Source organism: Callithrix jacchus, chromosome 16 (genome assembly GCF_049354715.1).
Source record: "Callithrix jacchus isolate 240 chromosome 16, calJac240_pri, whole genome shotgun sequence".
In the NCBI taxonomy this organism is placed as follows: domain Eukaryota; kingdom Metazoa; phylum Chordata; class Mammalia; order Primates; family Cebidae; genus Callithrix; species Callithrix jacchus.
In genome coordinates, this window is record NC_133517.1 from 96,921,839 (window position 1) to 96,936,256 (window position 14,418).

Below are 14,418 nucleotides of genomic sequence, written 5' to 3' on the forward strand. Positions count from 1 at the left end.
AGTCTCCTGAAAGTGAAGAAGTGTAAGGTTACAGTTGGGAGCTTTAAAGAGGACAGCTGTTTTTAAATGGGAAATGGTATTGATTAGAAATAAGCAAAAATGTAACGATATTTGATTGCAGCTAAGTTTTTTTTGAAGTTTATTTATAATGGAGTCAGTCATCATGTTTTTATTAGGAACTTGAGGATAGAATGGGGAGGAATTAAGGATGTTGGTAAGAGTATAGTTGAAATAATGGACAGTTCTCAGTCCCAATTGTCTAAGAAAGTAAGATAAAGCAGTTGGTGCATGATTTATTTAGAGGACAAGAAGCTTCAGATTGTGCTGAAGGTGAAGAAAAGCCTGGTAAGAGATGTAAAAAGATGAAAAGTATGGTCAGAGAGAGAAAGTTGTTCTATTAATATGGTAAGTGGTAAATTAAAGAGAAACTTATTTTGAAGAAAATAATACAGCAAAGTTTAAGAAAGTAAAAGCCCAAGGCAATTGGATACAATCAAATACAGCAACTCGGCTTTAACAGGGCATCATGAAGGGTCCACCATGGTATAGGTATAGTAGTAGACTATATAAATCACATGTAAAGTATCTCATGGAACTGAGGATAGCAGTAAATCCTAAAGATAAAACAGAAAGAGTAAATGCAAGACTGAGAGTAAATGAGAAGGGAGGGAGATTCAGGTGTCCACAAGAGGCTGAAAATCCTATCAGCTGTCATCGTTATTCTAGCCACTATTTCAACTTCTTTCCTATTTTTACCCTCTTCTCTGTTCTCATTTAAAAAAAGAAAAAAAGGAGTTACCCTGATTTCTATATGAGAAATTTTCTTGTACTCACCAGAATTTTCAATGTATGAGAGTTTTATATGTAGCACATCAAATCTTTTTAGACTATAGCTCTGAATTGCAAAAGAAGAAAACATTTTCCAAGAAAAGTATTTCTGCCCTAATTGAACCTGACTACTGATTTTTAATGTAAATAATTTGGGCTGTTCCATTTTCTTTCCTTCGAAGTGAATTTGGAATTATTGGAGCAAATCCTACCTTTTAAAATGTTAATTTGATAATTTTAATGTTTAGTCTCATAATTTACCTAAGTATTATGTTATTTTAATTCATTTACTTTTCAAAACTCTCTCTGTGTGTTTCTTTCCTTTCTTTCTCTCTCTCTCTCACTGCCTCTCTGTCTCTCCCTTTCCTCATCTTGTCACCCAGTCTGGAGTACGGTGGCACCATCATATCTCATTGTAATCTGGAACTCCTGGCCTCAAGTGATTCTCCCACCTCTACTTCCCGAAGCACCGAGATTACAGGAATGAGCTACCGCAACCTGCCAGCTTTAAATTCTTGACCTGTGATATTTCCCTCTCAAATCAGTCTCACTGTATGACACTCATATCCCATATACATACTCAGCAAGTATCTATTGAATGCCTATTATATGCTGAACTTCAATATTCCCTTTTAACTACTCTACACGCCCTTCTCCCTTATCTTAACCACTGGTTCTTTGATACTCTGCCCTGCAAATTACTGTATTACTACCCTGATTTTTACCTCGTTTGCTTTCCTATATGTCATAGACCTCGCAGTAGATAATTTCACTTGCACTTTAACCTGCACCTTTGATTCTTTTGTTGCTTTAACTTCTTTACTTATATATATACATAATATATATATTTTTAACACTTTTTATTGTTATCTCCTATCTTTAAGCTAGCTCTTCATTTGGCTTCTGCAGAATTACTCTGACGTGGTTTATCTCTTATCTCTGACTTCTATTTCTCAGGCTCTTTTACTTTTCCTCTGAATTCATTATTATTATTTTATTTTGCAATTAAATATTTATTGATATTTACTCACATATTTGTACTTTCCATTGTTTTCTAATCCATTCTGCTTTTGTATAGAGCCTCCATTTACTATTTCATTTAGTACAGGTCTGCTGGTGATGAAGTCTCTGTTTTTGTCTGTTGATTTATAACATCTTTACTTTGTTTTTCATTTTGGAAGGGTGTTTTTGCTGGACATAGAATTGTAGGTTGGCAGTTATTTTCTTAAAAACTCAAGGCTGGAGTCAATTTCTAGTCCATTCTTGCTCTCAGGGTGTTTTGAGAGCTTAGAATGTTTATAGGACTTCCCCACTGACAGGTCCTGAACTATAATCCTTGTCTCCTCATCAACGCAAAACTTCCAAAAACTCCATTTATAGGTAATTATAAGCATTTTGACTTTTATTATGTGTGAGATGGGAAGCCGCTAGAGAGTTTGAGCAGAGGAGTGCTGCACAAAAGGATTTTTCTGTCTGCTGTGGTAAGAATAGACTGTTAAGAAAGCAAAGAGGAGTCTGGGAAGGCCAGTTAAGAGACTGCTGCAAAAAAGCAAGCAAGAGGTGAAGGTGACATATAATTTCTTGTCTACCTATTAAAATAACTGCCAAATTGTCTCAAATATTGATCTTAAACTATCATAGCCAATGATGTTACTCCTCAGTTAAAACCCTTCAGAGATTCCCCATTATATCTTCAGGTAAAAATTCAAATTCCTTTACAAAGGATAAAAGATCATATTCATGCTCTGGTCCCTGCCCCCTTTAAAGTATCTTCTCTTATTCTACCTCTTTCCTTTAGCCAGTCTTATCTACTTGAAGCCTAAAGTCTCTCTAGGTTTTAAAGCTCCCATAAACCTCCAGGCATTGACCTGTGTTTTGCTTCTGCTTGGTCCATCTTTCTCATCAACCCTCTTCTATTGTCTGATTATTGACTCCAACTTATCTCTAGAGATTCAGCTTAACAATTATCTTCTGGAGGCCCCGCATGGTGGCTTATGCCTGTTAATTCCAGCACTTTGGGATGTCAAGGTGGGCAGATTGCTTGAGCCCAGGAGCTCCAAATCAGCCTGAGCAACATAGCAAGACCCCGTCTCTTGAAACAAGAATTATTTTCTCTATGAAGATTTTCTAGAATTATTTCCTTCCATATTCCAATACCTAAGTGAATCTTTTCTGGGGATTTGGAAAATTTAATAAATGTTTATGGCATCTACCGTCTGCCAAGAACAGTTTTAGGAATTGGAGATACACTGGTGGATAAGCTACAGTCTTTACTTTCAAGGATCTCAATCTAGAGGAGAAGACAAATACATAACTGCATTATAGAGTGACAGGCATAATAGCAGAAAGTGTGATTGTTGGGGGAAGAATGTGAGTGAAAACTTCCTAGAGGAGGACAAATCCGTGTTGGTTTTAAACACTTAATTAGTTCATCAAGCAGACAACGTATGTGGGGTAGTGTAGACATCCAAGATGGAAGGAACGATATGTGCAATGGTATGAAATGGCAAAACAGCAAGACTTAGGGAAATTATAGAAAATTTGTATTTGAATGTAAAATTTGAAAGATAATTAATGGGAGATAAGCTTAAAAGAATCATTGATGATTTTATTTGTAATATATACCTCTATTATAGCACTTATCATACTGTATTATAACCATCAATATTCATCTCCATGTCACCACCAAACTGGCTTCTTCAGAACAGGCATTGACTCTTGTTCATTACTCTTTGCATACATAGCACCTAGCCAAGCATCTAAGATGCAGTGGATGCAGTACTTGGTAAATGCTTATGTTATTAACATGGATCCTCTAAGACTTTAAAAATATTATTTTAAATAAGACTATTACTTGCTGTTTGGTACAAATTTACATCTGTATCTGTTCTGAGTCTAGATATCAGGTTCAAATTCTAAGTATGTGAAATAAAATTGACAAAAAGTAGAAATTAATTTGAGATTCTTAATAAAACTCTATTTAAAATGTTCAGGGCATAACATATCCAGTATGCAAACATTTTTTAAACAAAATGTTATTACATTGCTTTTCAGATATAAGTAACTATTGAGAGACAAGACAATTAGTAGAATGGAATAAATCTTTGTGGCAGGTTTGCTGGATGTTCTATGTATATCTTTCCATTCACTTTTTTTTTTTTTTTTTTTTGAGATGGAATCTCACTTTGTCACCCAGGCTGGAGTACAGTGGCATGATCTCAATCTCGGCTCACTGCAACCTTTGCCACCAGGTTCAGATGATTCTCCTGTCTCAACCTCCTGAGTAGCTGGGATTACAGGGGTGCACCACCACGCCCAGCTAATTTTTGTATTTTTAGTAGAGATGGGGGTTTCACCATATTGGCCAGGCTGGTCTTGAACTCCTGACCTCAAGTGATCCACCGGCCTTGGCCTCCCAACTTTCTGGGAGGTGTGAGCCAATGTGCCCAGCCTTCATTTACTGTTATTTTTTTCACAGCATTGGATACCAGGTGGAGAGACTTAATAGCGTTAAGGGATAATTAGCAAGAGTCTTAAGAACTCTGTAGCTCAATTTTGTAGGGCAGGTAGTCTGTTTGGTCTCTAGACTAGAAGACTAATAGCTTTTCAGTCCTGGTGTATTCTTGCCTCTCGTTTCCAAAAAAAGTATTTCAGCCCATTTTGGAAACTAACACAAATGTGTCAGAAATGACGTGAAAATAAAGGAAAAAAAAAGAGGCACATAAACTCAAATTTACCATAAAAATATTTAATGCTTCCTCAGATTTTTGTCATCTGAGAAAAACTGGCTAACTGGCTAATTACTGGTAAAGAAATTGGAAAACAAAAGGAAAAACAAAGTCTTTCGTATGGATGCATTGCTTCGTGTTAAGTAGTTTTACCCAGATTTTCAAGAAAAATATCACATGGGCTTATTTGCCTTCTCTTAGTTTTTAAAAAATGCCTCTGCTGAGGTGTCTGCTAACCATGGTGGCTTCTGCCAACATCCTCTCCCTTCTTGCCTCTTCTTCAGTATCTTTTTGCCACATATGTTGCTCCTTCTGCAACCCTTGATATTGGACTCCAACAGGAAAAGAAAAAAGAAATTTATATGAAAATACAGCCACCATTTGAAGACCTTTTTGACACAGCAGAGGAATATATCCTTCTCCTCCTTCTTGAGCCATGGACAAAGATGGTAAAATCAGACCAAACTGCTTATAAAAAGGTACTGTGCCACTGATAAGTTGAGTGCAAAACCACTGAGGTTTACTACAAAAAAATGATCAGGTTTACTGCTGATGATAAGCAGCATTGCTAACTCAGAAGAGAAAAACTGAAACAGGTCTCATGTGGACCAAAGATATAGAATTAAGATTTGGCTAGCTTCTTATATAAATATCAAGGGAAATATTTATCCACTTGATTTTTTTTTTTTTGCCAGTTTTCCTATTGTCACCTAACGAAAGACTTTATGTCATTTTTTGCTCTCTGTACAAATATGTCAGAGTAGAGAAATCTGAGTTTTGGTTTCCTGTGAATAAGTAAATATGCCCTTCTTGCTATTTTTCAGCAGTATCCTTAATTTTGATGAACAGAAAAGACTATTTCATTTATGCTAGATAAGTTTCAGTAAATATTACACCCACAGAAAACATAAACGTTTCCTATGTATTATGGAGATCCTCTGACTTCAGTGCTTCTATTTTAAAGTACCCCCAGATGTTCATCAGGTCAGACTGCTTGACTGCATACAAGTTTCAACACGTCTTTTGTCATCCTGAAAGAGGTCATTTTAAGCTTCAGTGCTTGAATATTTTCACTATTTTTATTAAAAGGTGGAGGCAATTTATTTAAATATTTATTTTGAATCACAAATTAAAACCATCTATGTATACTTTTTATATTAAATTAATGCATGTACTGTGTACCAAAGGCCATTTCATGTGGAACTCTGCTGTCTTTGCATTGCTATTCTTTGTTCATATCTCCTCAGCAACTTCTTAGATCGACATATAAAATTAATACCAAAACATCTTGGATAGAGTTACCTCATTGGATTGTGACTGAAACAACTGTTGTGATTTACTGAGTTCAGTGACCAAAATAATTAATTTCTCCCTGTCCTAAAAAATTAGCATAGCATCCTTTTTACTATAAAAATGCATATGTGACAGTAGGAAAATTTGGAAATCTGATGAAGTTTTAAAAAATTCTCTCCAGTCATTATTTTAAATATAGAGTATGCCATAGAGGATGCAATTATTTTTTTAAAAGATTTGGAATTATAAATAACTTCCCTAAACCAAAAAGTTTTGGCATTCGTCATGATTCTTATAAAACACATGGAACAAACTGTACAGTTTTTAATAGGAGGAAAAATAAATCTCTCTTAGTTCTAGAAACTTCCTTCTAGAAGTATGAGGACTTCTCTAAAAGCCCAGCTGACTGTATTCTGTAGACTCTTTCCCAAAAAGAATAATCCAGCGGACTATCAAAGCTAACTATTAAATACAGAAAGTTCTCAGGCAGCTCTTCAGCTAAGCTGGTTTTTCCCTGCAATAGAAAAACAGAGAATGGTCTTGTTCTCCTGACTACATGAAACAGTGCATTGCAAACTCTGAAGACAGAGACCTGATATGAGGTTTCATTTGATGATTGACTGTCTCCTCTCTTACCACAGCATTAAAGCCTTTGCTCACATACTAATAACAATATAGAGTCTGGTCATTTCTTGTTCTGTGAATTATTTGGTTCCTAAAGCTAGTGGCATCTGCTTTCATGACTATTATCCTGTTATATTGAACAGAAATTGTAAATATGACCAATATATTTGCATTGTGTGTAAGTTTACATGGATGTCCAGAAAGGAGGAATGATCTTTGGTGGCACTATATCATGACATAGAAATGTATGCATTTTTTATTGCATCCTTTTGAAGTGTGACCCTGCTGTAGTTAATCTTTTGAACTATGTTATCTTCCTGCTTTTGCCTTGAAAATAATTTGCTTTATTGGCAACTGTGTTTGTTTTTCAGCCCACTGTTACTAGCAAATTGTACAAGCTTTGCATTCTATTGATGTTACAAGCTTTATTTATTTTTTTTAGGTGGAGCTGGTGGAAGAAACTCGACAGTTAGACTCCACATACTTCAGAAAGCTACAGGCTTTGCATAAAGAGACATTCTCCAAGAAAGCTGAGGTGAGGCAACTTTTTACTTAGAAAAACAAACTTTTTATCTTGGAGAGGGTTACCACTTTAAGTATTGGGCAGGGGGAGATTGTAAATTGAGGATATCATATATTACAGAGTAGGGGATAGGCAGTTTCATTTTTTTGCTGTTCCTTTGCCTGGCATGCTGCATTTGACAGGTGTTGTACTTTATTGACATGTTTGACAAGGGAGCCAGCAAAACAAAGCAGATGAGGTAGCACAGGGAGCCAAGCCACTCATTTGCCTTGGCTAAGACGAGACATTTGAACCTTCAACTGTGTTATATCACTTTGAAAGTTATCAGTTATTTTCTGTATAGCAGTGGCTCTTTCTATTTGTTGTCAGGTTACAAAAGAGTTAAATTGAGTTTTCTAAACAGAAACGAAACTGTTGTGTGACAGCAACAGGGAAAACAATAAAGAAAAAAAATATGGAAAGGAATTGGGGAAGGCAGTAAAGAGATCCTAAGACTGACCAGGATATTAAACTGTTATTTTGATTCATAAAATTGCATCTTTTGGATTGGCTAAGTAAACATAATAAATCCATAAAGCCATAAAATTAAATATGTACATCTACATAAAAATGAGTTAATTAACCTGGAAAATGTTTAAGATATATTAAGATTTTGGAAGCAGAAACGCTGGTATGGTATGATACTGTTTGTGTAAAATGATGTATGTATTTCTGCATGTATTCAAATGTATAAAAAGAAATATCTGAAAAGATACTCACCAAAATATTAAAGGTAGTTAACTCTGAGTGGTACAGTTTCAGGTGATTTTTTAAAACTTTCTTCTTTGTACCTATCTGAAATTTTTATTCTTATCCAGAAGTTCTCTATTTGATATACTACTACTATCTTGCAAAGTATACATAAAAATCCATAAAGGTAGCATGATATAAGATATTGTAAACTCTATGAACCTAACTTTATAACGCTATCCACAATCCTCCCATGTAAGGAAAATTAATTTTTAAAACATTGGTTGCTTATCTCATGGATGCTTTACAAAAACAAATAGGGAGATGAATTAGTTATGTAAGGAATTATATAAGAAAGGGCCTTTTAAAGGATAAGACTCTTCCTCTTTGCCCTTTAGGGTTTGTAAACTGTTCACAAAGCATCAGAGGTCATAAAATTACCTAAAAATTAACTTTTATGTGAAGGTGATATTTATATTATTATATCATACCATATTATATTATATTTGAAGGATGCATTATTAGATAAGTAACTTATATTATTCTATAACTTTTGAAAATTATATTATAAAATAATGTCTTATGTTTATGATACACTGTTAAGAAAAAGAACCAGGTCACAAAACTATAAATAGGTACATAATCCTATCTTTATATTTTAAAACTACATCTGACATTGTAAATCTCTTTATAAATTCAGTCTGCTGAGCTATGCAACCATCATAATATCTAATCTTCATTTTTAATTTTTATACCTTCATTTTTTATAAACTACATGTATATATACAAAGAATACTGGAAGTATATATTTAAAAATGTTAATGGTGGTTATCTTTGAATGGTAGTATTATGTATGATTTTTATTTTCTTATTTAAAAAGACATGTTACTTCTATACTTAGAAAATATAATCAAGTTAATATTTTGCAAGCAAGTGCTTTGTATAGTGAATGTATACTAAATATTTATGAAAAGAAGGGAATGGAATGAAAACAAACAGAACAGAATTTGATATGTTAGAATCTGAACCACATAAAGTCTTAACCCACTTCTGCCATTGAATTGTTAAATGGACTTAGCCTAATGGCTAATTTTCCTTTCAGTTTCTGTACTTAAAATTATAAACAATTTGTTGTGTTTAAGAGACTTTTTTCTGAAAAGTATTGTTTCACTAGGACACCACTTGTGAAATTGGAAATGGCATTTTATCACTCTCTAACGTCTCTAAACGAACAGAATATTGGGATAATGTTCCTGCAGAATACAAGCATTTTAAGTTTAGTGATCTGCTTAACAACAAACTGGAGTTTGAACATTTCCGTCAGTTCCTTGAGAATAATTCTTCAAGGTGAGGGACATAACCATGTGTTTCTCGGTGAAAATATTTTTCTAAGTTACTAGTTTTGATTCAACATATTATAATAGTGATTTGGTGCTGTAACAGATTTTATCTATGTCAATAAAGACTGACAAACATGATTATCTGAAATCTGTATAGGGTAACTTTTTAAAGTTGGAGTACATTTTAATTGTAGCAACTTTCAAATTGTCATTTTAAGTAGTTACACAATGTTAACACTTTTAGCATTGGCTAACTTAAACCCCCACTGTGCTTTATTTTTTCTACTGTTTCTTTCTTTTACATTTCTCTAGACTGGTATTTTAATTACTATTTCTGGAATGTGTCCTTTTTATATTTCATTGAGATATTGAAATTATAGTATTTTATAATTTTTATTAACTGATATATAAATGAAACATTGTAGTTTTACCCAGAATATTGGAACCTTATAACATGCTTATCTAATATAAACTGAAGTGTTGAATATATTTTTCTTCTAGTAATTTTCTCCCTAGTTAACAGAAACTGGTTAGATCTTGGTGCCAAATTTCACCGTATATACTTTCTCTTCATTGTAAAGAGAATTTTTGTATCTTTTTATTTTTTATTTGTTAATTTCTTAAATTTTTGTGGCTACATAGTAGGTGTATATATTTATGGGGTACATGAGATGTTTTGATACAAGCATGCAGTGTGAAATAAGCACATCACGGAGAATGGTGTATCCATCTCCTCAAGCATTTATCCTTGGAGTTGCAAATAATCCAGTTATACTTTATTTTAAAATGGACAATCAAGTTATGATTGACTAGTCATCCTATTGTGCTGTCAAACAGTAGGTATTCATTCTTCTTCTTCTCTTGTTCTTCCTCATCCTCTTCGTCGTCTTCTTCTTCATCTTCATCTTCATCTTCTTTTTTTTTTGAGACATGGTCTCACTGTGCTGCCCAGGCTAAAGTGGCATGATCCCAGCTCACTACAGCCTCTGTCTCTCGGGTTCAAGTGATTCTCATGCCTCAGCCTCCCCAGTAACTGGGATTACAGGCATGCACCACCATGCCCAGCTAATTTTTGTATTTTTAGTAGAGATGGGATTTTGCCATGTTGACCAGGCTGGTCTCAAACGCCTGACCTAAAGTGATCTGCCTGTCCACCTTGGCCTCCCAAAGTGCTGGGATTACAGGCATGAGCCACCACGCCTGGTCCTTATTCAATTTTTTTGTACCCATTAACATGAGGATTATTCTAAATTTGGCCTTTTGTCAAATGACATAAGATTTGTGGAAATTTTCTCATTTTTTTCTTTGAAATTGATGAAATTAATGAAAGAACTCTGAGATTCCACCAATATGGCGATAGACTTTTTTTTCCTCATCCCAATGCTCCTTTGTAATCATTCATATATTTAGCCGGGATTAGGAGTATAATAGAGTCAACCTAACTGGCCTAGAAAGGGATCAGAGGTACAATATTGGGTTCATTATTTCCATGATCTAATGCAACTAGTCAGGAGAGCCACTTTCCAAGTTCCATCAAAACAACAATCTGGTATTTAGCAGAATTTAGAGAAATAAATGTGAAGAGCTAGACATTGTTTTTGTTTTCATTTTAGCATGGATCTTATGTGCTGGACAGACATTGAGCAGTTCCGGGCAATAACTTGCAGAGATCGAAATCAAAGGGAGGCAAAAGCTATATACATTAAAAACAAATACCTTAATAAAAAATATTTCTTTGGACCCAACAGTCCAGCGTCTCTGTATCAGCAGAACCAGGTATCAGCATGAAAACCTATTTTTTATATGGATGTTTGAAAACCTGTATTTTATTTCTATTTTTTTCCACAACCTGGAAGTCTCTTATTTTCTTTTCTTTTCTTTTGTATATGACTAATGTGTTAGAGACCTTTGATATTTATTTAGATACTCATGGGATCTATAAATTAAATGTCTTTAATACTCAGAAATTATATACTATAAAGATGTGTTACTCTAAAAATTAGTTTATAGAATAATTTTTGTTCATCTACTCATTGACTCTCTCAACAAATATGAGTGCCTTCACTATGCCAGACTGTTCTAGGTGTTCATGATAAAGTGGTGAAGAATATGGGCAAGCTCCCTCCACCTGTCAACATGTAGGAAAACAGCTGTTATCAACCATGAAGCCAAATATCTACCACTTTTCTGTTCTTCTCTGAACTGATATTACTCCAAATATTGATCTTTGAAAATCCTCTATATTATGGAATCTAGAGCAACTATTATAAAAGAAAAAAAAAAGAAAATCATTCTTACAATCGTATTTTTCCCAGATACTATTTTTATTGACCAGGACATATTTGAGCATTTTGTTGGACAAAAGTCCCATGGCCTTAATCACAATCTATTAATAACTAAATAACTATCATTACACTGACGGCAAGAATATAAGATTGGGCTGGGTGCAGTGGTTCACACCTGTAATCCCAGCACTTTAGGGGGCCAAGGCAGGGAGACTGTTTGATGTCAGGAGTTTGAGGCCAGCCTGGCCAACATGGTGAAACCCCGTCTCTCCTAAACATACAAAAATCAACCAGGTGTGGTGGCACACACCTGTAATCCCAGCTACTCGGGAGGCTGAGGCAGGAGAATCCCTTAAATCCAGGAGGCAGAGGCTGCAATGGGTGGAGATTGCACCCCAGCACTCCAGCCTGGACAATAGAGTGAGGCTCTGTCTCAAATATATATGTAGAACTGGAATTCAGCAATAGGTTTGTGTTCATATAATACTGCTCATGAAATATGACTCAATTTTTATACTTTTGAAACATAAAGAATTATTATAATTTAGTTTGAAGTTTCTTAGAACCACATTAATATCTAAAGGTATAATGTATGGCTTATGATTATTTTTGTTTGGTAGTTTACAAGAATGCATATTCTAATGGTATATATTAATAAAATACAAATTTCAGATTAATGCTAAATTCGGTAAATTAAAGAAAAATTTAGAGAGGTTCACAAGTAGTGCATACCAAATTTAAAAGCTAGATCTTTGGGGTGCAGAAGAAATTTGCAAAAGTCTTTGGGAGCAAGAGGGAGCAGGAATTCTAGAATTAAGCAACTTTGACAAAAACGCTTTGTCCTTAGTTCCCTGAGATACAAATCTGGGACACATTAGTAAAAGTGGTTGGGTGTCTCAATAAGCACAAGTATGAAATAAACACATGGAAAGCATTTGTTTTCTATTTGGCTTGTGCTACATTGCGTGAGGTTTCATGGTATCTGATGCTACCGTGTGAATCCTCCATAGTACACACAACATGCTGAGAATCTAAGTCAGTGAAAGTCACCCCTTGCTGTCATAGCAAATGGATGTGCTTACTACAGAGGAGTTTTCCCAATGATCCTTGTCTTTGTCATTACTTTTAAAATGTATTTTATACTTAAGGATGTCTGCATCACATTGTCTTATAAAGATTGTGCTAGTTCAGATTTTGGTTGTGTGGCCAATTTGCCTTTTGATTAGCAAAATAGTCTTTTTTTCTTTCTTTCTTCTTTGTTTTTATGCAGAAACAATCATAGTGATGATATTATTTAATTATTAAAGGAGGACTCAAGACAATTTCCTTTTTGTTTTTATATAAAACAATAGTATTAGTAGTGGTATCATATTAATATTATTGCTCAAAGGAGAACTAAGAAGAGGGCAGTTGTTCCACTGAGTAATCCAAAAATTTTGAGTGGTATATACAGGTAAAGAGTGAGTTATGGCAGGAAAAACCCATTAGTAGCTTGTTGAAGCCAATAATTAAACAGAAGGAAAATTTAGATCACAAAGAAGTCGTGTTTTACAAATGGTTCTTATTGTCTATAAAACGTGACTTCTCTGCTTCCTGCTGCCTCCGTTTTCTGCTTAGCAGTTGTTGGAACCGCCGTATGTTGCCACCACTACAGCTGCACTGTCCTAGGTGCATAGTGCACGACAGCCACCATCACCCTGTTTCCAACCCAACATTTGTTGGTAATATACATATTGTAATATCTGAGTCAAGATTGTCTTTTCACTAATTAACACATTTTCCTCATCCACAGAAGAAAATTCTTAAATGGATCAATTTGACTATAATCACAGATTCACAGGATATTAGAAAACTAATAGACTAATGTCTTCATTTTTCGGTTGGGGATACTGAGTCCATAGAGAAAAAAAATGTCATTGCTGTGGTCACACAGGATAAAAATCCCACTTCTGTGCTCTTTTTGATATAAGTAAGCAAGAATCATACATCTAACACAACCACCACATAAACCACAATTGTCTGTCTGATTTTAGGGGAGTTACCGTATACAGTATTGTGTGATTACTCAGCATAGCAAGGAGATGTTATACGGAAAATGAAAATTGGCACCTCTCAGAGTGCAGCAAATGGTTTTATAGTGAGTGAATGAATTAATGGCTATTAGTGTTTCTTTTAAAAAGCACAAGTTTGTAGTTTCTGTTTTCATTTTAATTTTCTTAGGTAATGCATTTAAGTGGTGGCTGGGGGAAGCTTCTCCATGAGCAGCTTGATGCACCTGTCCTAGCTGAAATCCAGAAGCATGTCCAAAATAGGCTAGAAAATGTATGGCTGCCATTGTTTCTTGCAAGTGAACAGTTTGCAGCACGTCAAAAGATAAAGGTATTTAAATTAGTATAATCTTTTGATAGCAGTTGTCAGTACCTACTGAAACTTCAAATATGTATACCTGGTGACCCAGCCATTGTACTTCTTTTTTTTTTTTTTTTTTTTTTAAGGAATGGGTTCTCTCTGTCACCCAGGCTGAAGTGCAGTGGTATGATCCTAGCTCACTGCAGCATTGAACTCCTGTGCTCAAGCAATCCTCCCACCTCAGCCTCCCAAGCAGCTGAGAGTACAGGCATGCACTACCATGCCTAGCTAATTTAAAAAAAAATTTTTTTTAAGAGATGGAGTCTTGCTATATGCCCAGGAAGGTCTCAAACTCCTAGGATCAAGCAGTACTCCTGCCTTGGCCTGCCAAAGTGCTGGGATTACAGGTGTGAGCTACCATGCCAGGCCTTGGTCATTGTACTTCTGTTGAGAGTAGTTTAAAGTATGGAGTGAGCCAAGTGTGGTGGCATGCACTTGTAGTCCCAGCTACTTGGAAGGCTGAAGCAGGAGGATCACTTGAGTCTAGGAGATTGAGGCTACAGTGAGCTGTGATTACAACACTGCACTCCAGCCTGGGTGACAGAGTGAAACCCTGTCTCTAAAATAATAATAATAATTTTTGTTAAAAAAGCATGGAATCAAATTTTCCAAGTTATTGTTTTTTTTGTTTGTTTGTTTTAGAGACAGGGGTCTCCCTG

General features: G+C 35.0%; 1 protein-coding gene and 1 non-coding gene across 18 annotated transcripts in view; one reads left to right on the top strand and one right to left on the bottom strand.

Annotated features, from left to right (window-relative positions):
* RGS22 (regulator of G protein signaling 22) overlaps positions 1 to 14,418 on the top strand; it is a 150,229-nt gene that overhangs the window by 96,244 nt on the left and 39,567 nt on the right. For 7 of the 17 annotated variants that reach the window (XM_002759356.6, XM_078353463.1, XM_054246369.2 and 4 more), the window contains 5 exons: positions 4,841 to 5,035; positions 6,916 to 7,008; positions 8,900 to 9,072; positions 10,679 to 10,841; positions 13,571 to 13,729. In XM_002759356.6, the coding sequence (XP_002759402.4) occupies positions 4,841 to 5,035; positions 6,916 to 7,008; positions 8,900 to 9,072; positions 10,679 to 10,841; positions 13,571 to 13,729 (783 nt within the window). The remainder of the gene's footprint in view (positions 1 to 4,840; positions 5,036 to 6,915; positions 7,009 to 8,899; positions 9,073 to 10,678; positions 10,842 to 13,570; positions 13,730 to 14,418) is intronic. The other 10 variants (XM_035276616.3, XM_035276615.3, XM_078353466.1 and 7 more) reach the window with 7 other exon arrangements.
* Positions 8,388 to 8,454, bottom strand: LOC118148704 (small nucleolar RNA SNORD77). The gene has a single exon (XR_004735620.1). It is a non-coding gene; the product is annotated as a small nucleolar RNA SNORD77 (small nucleolar RNA).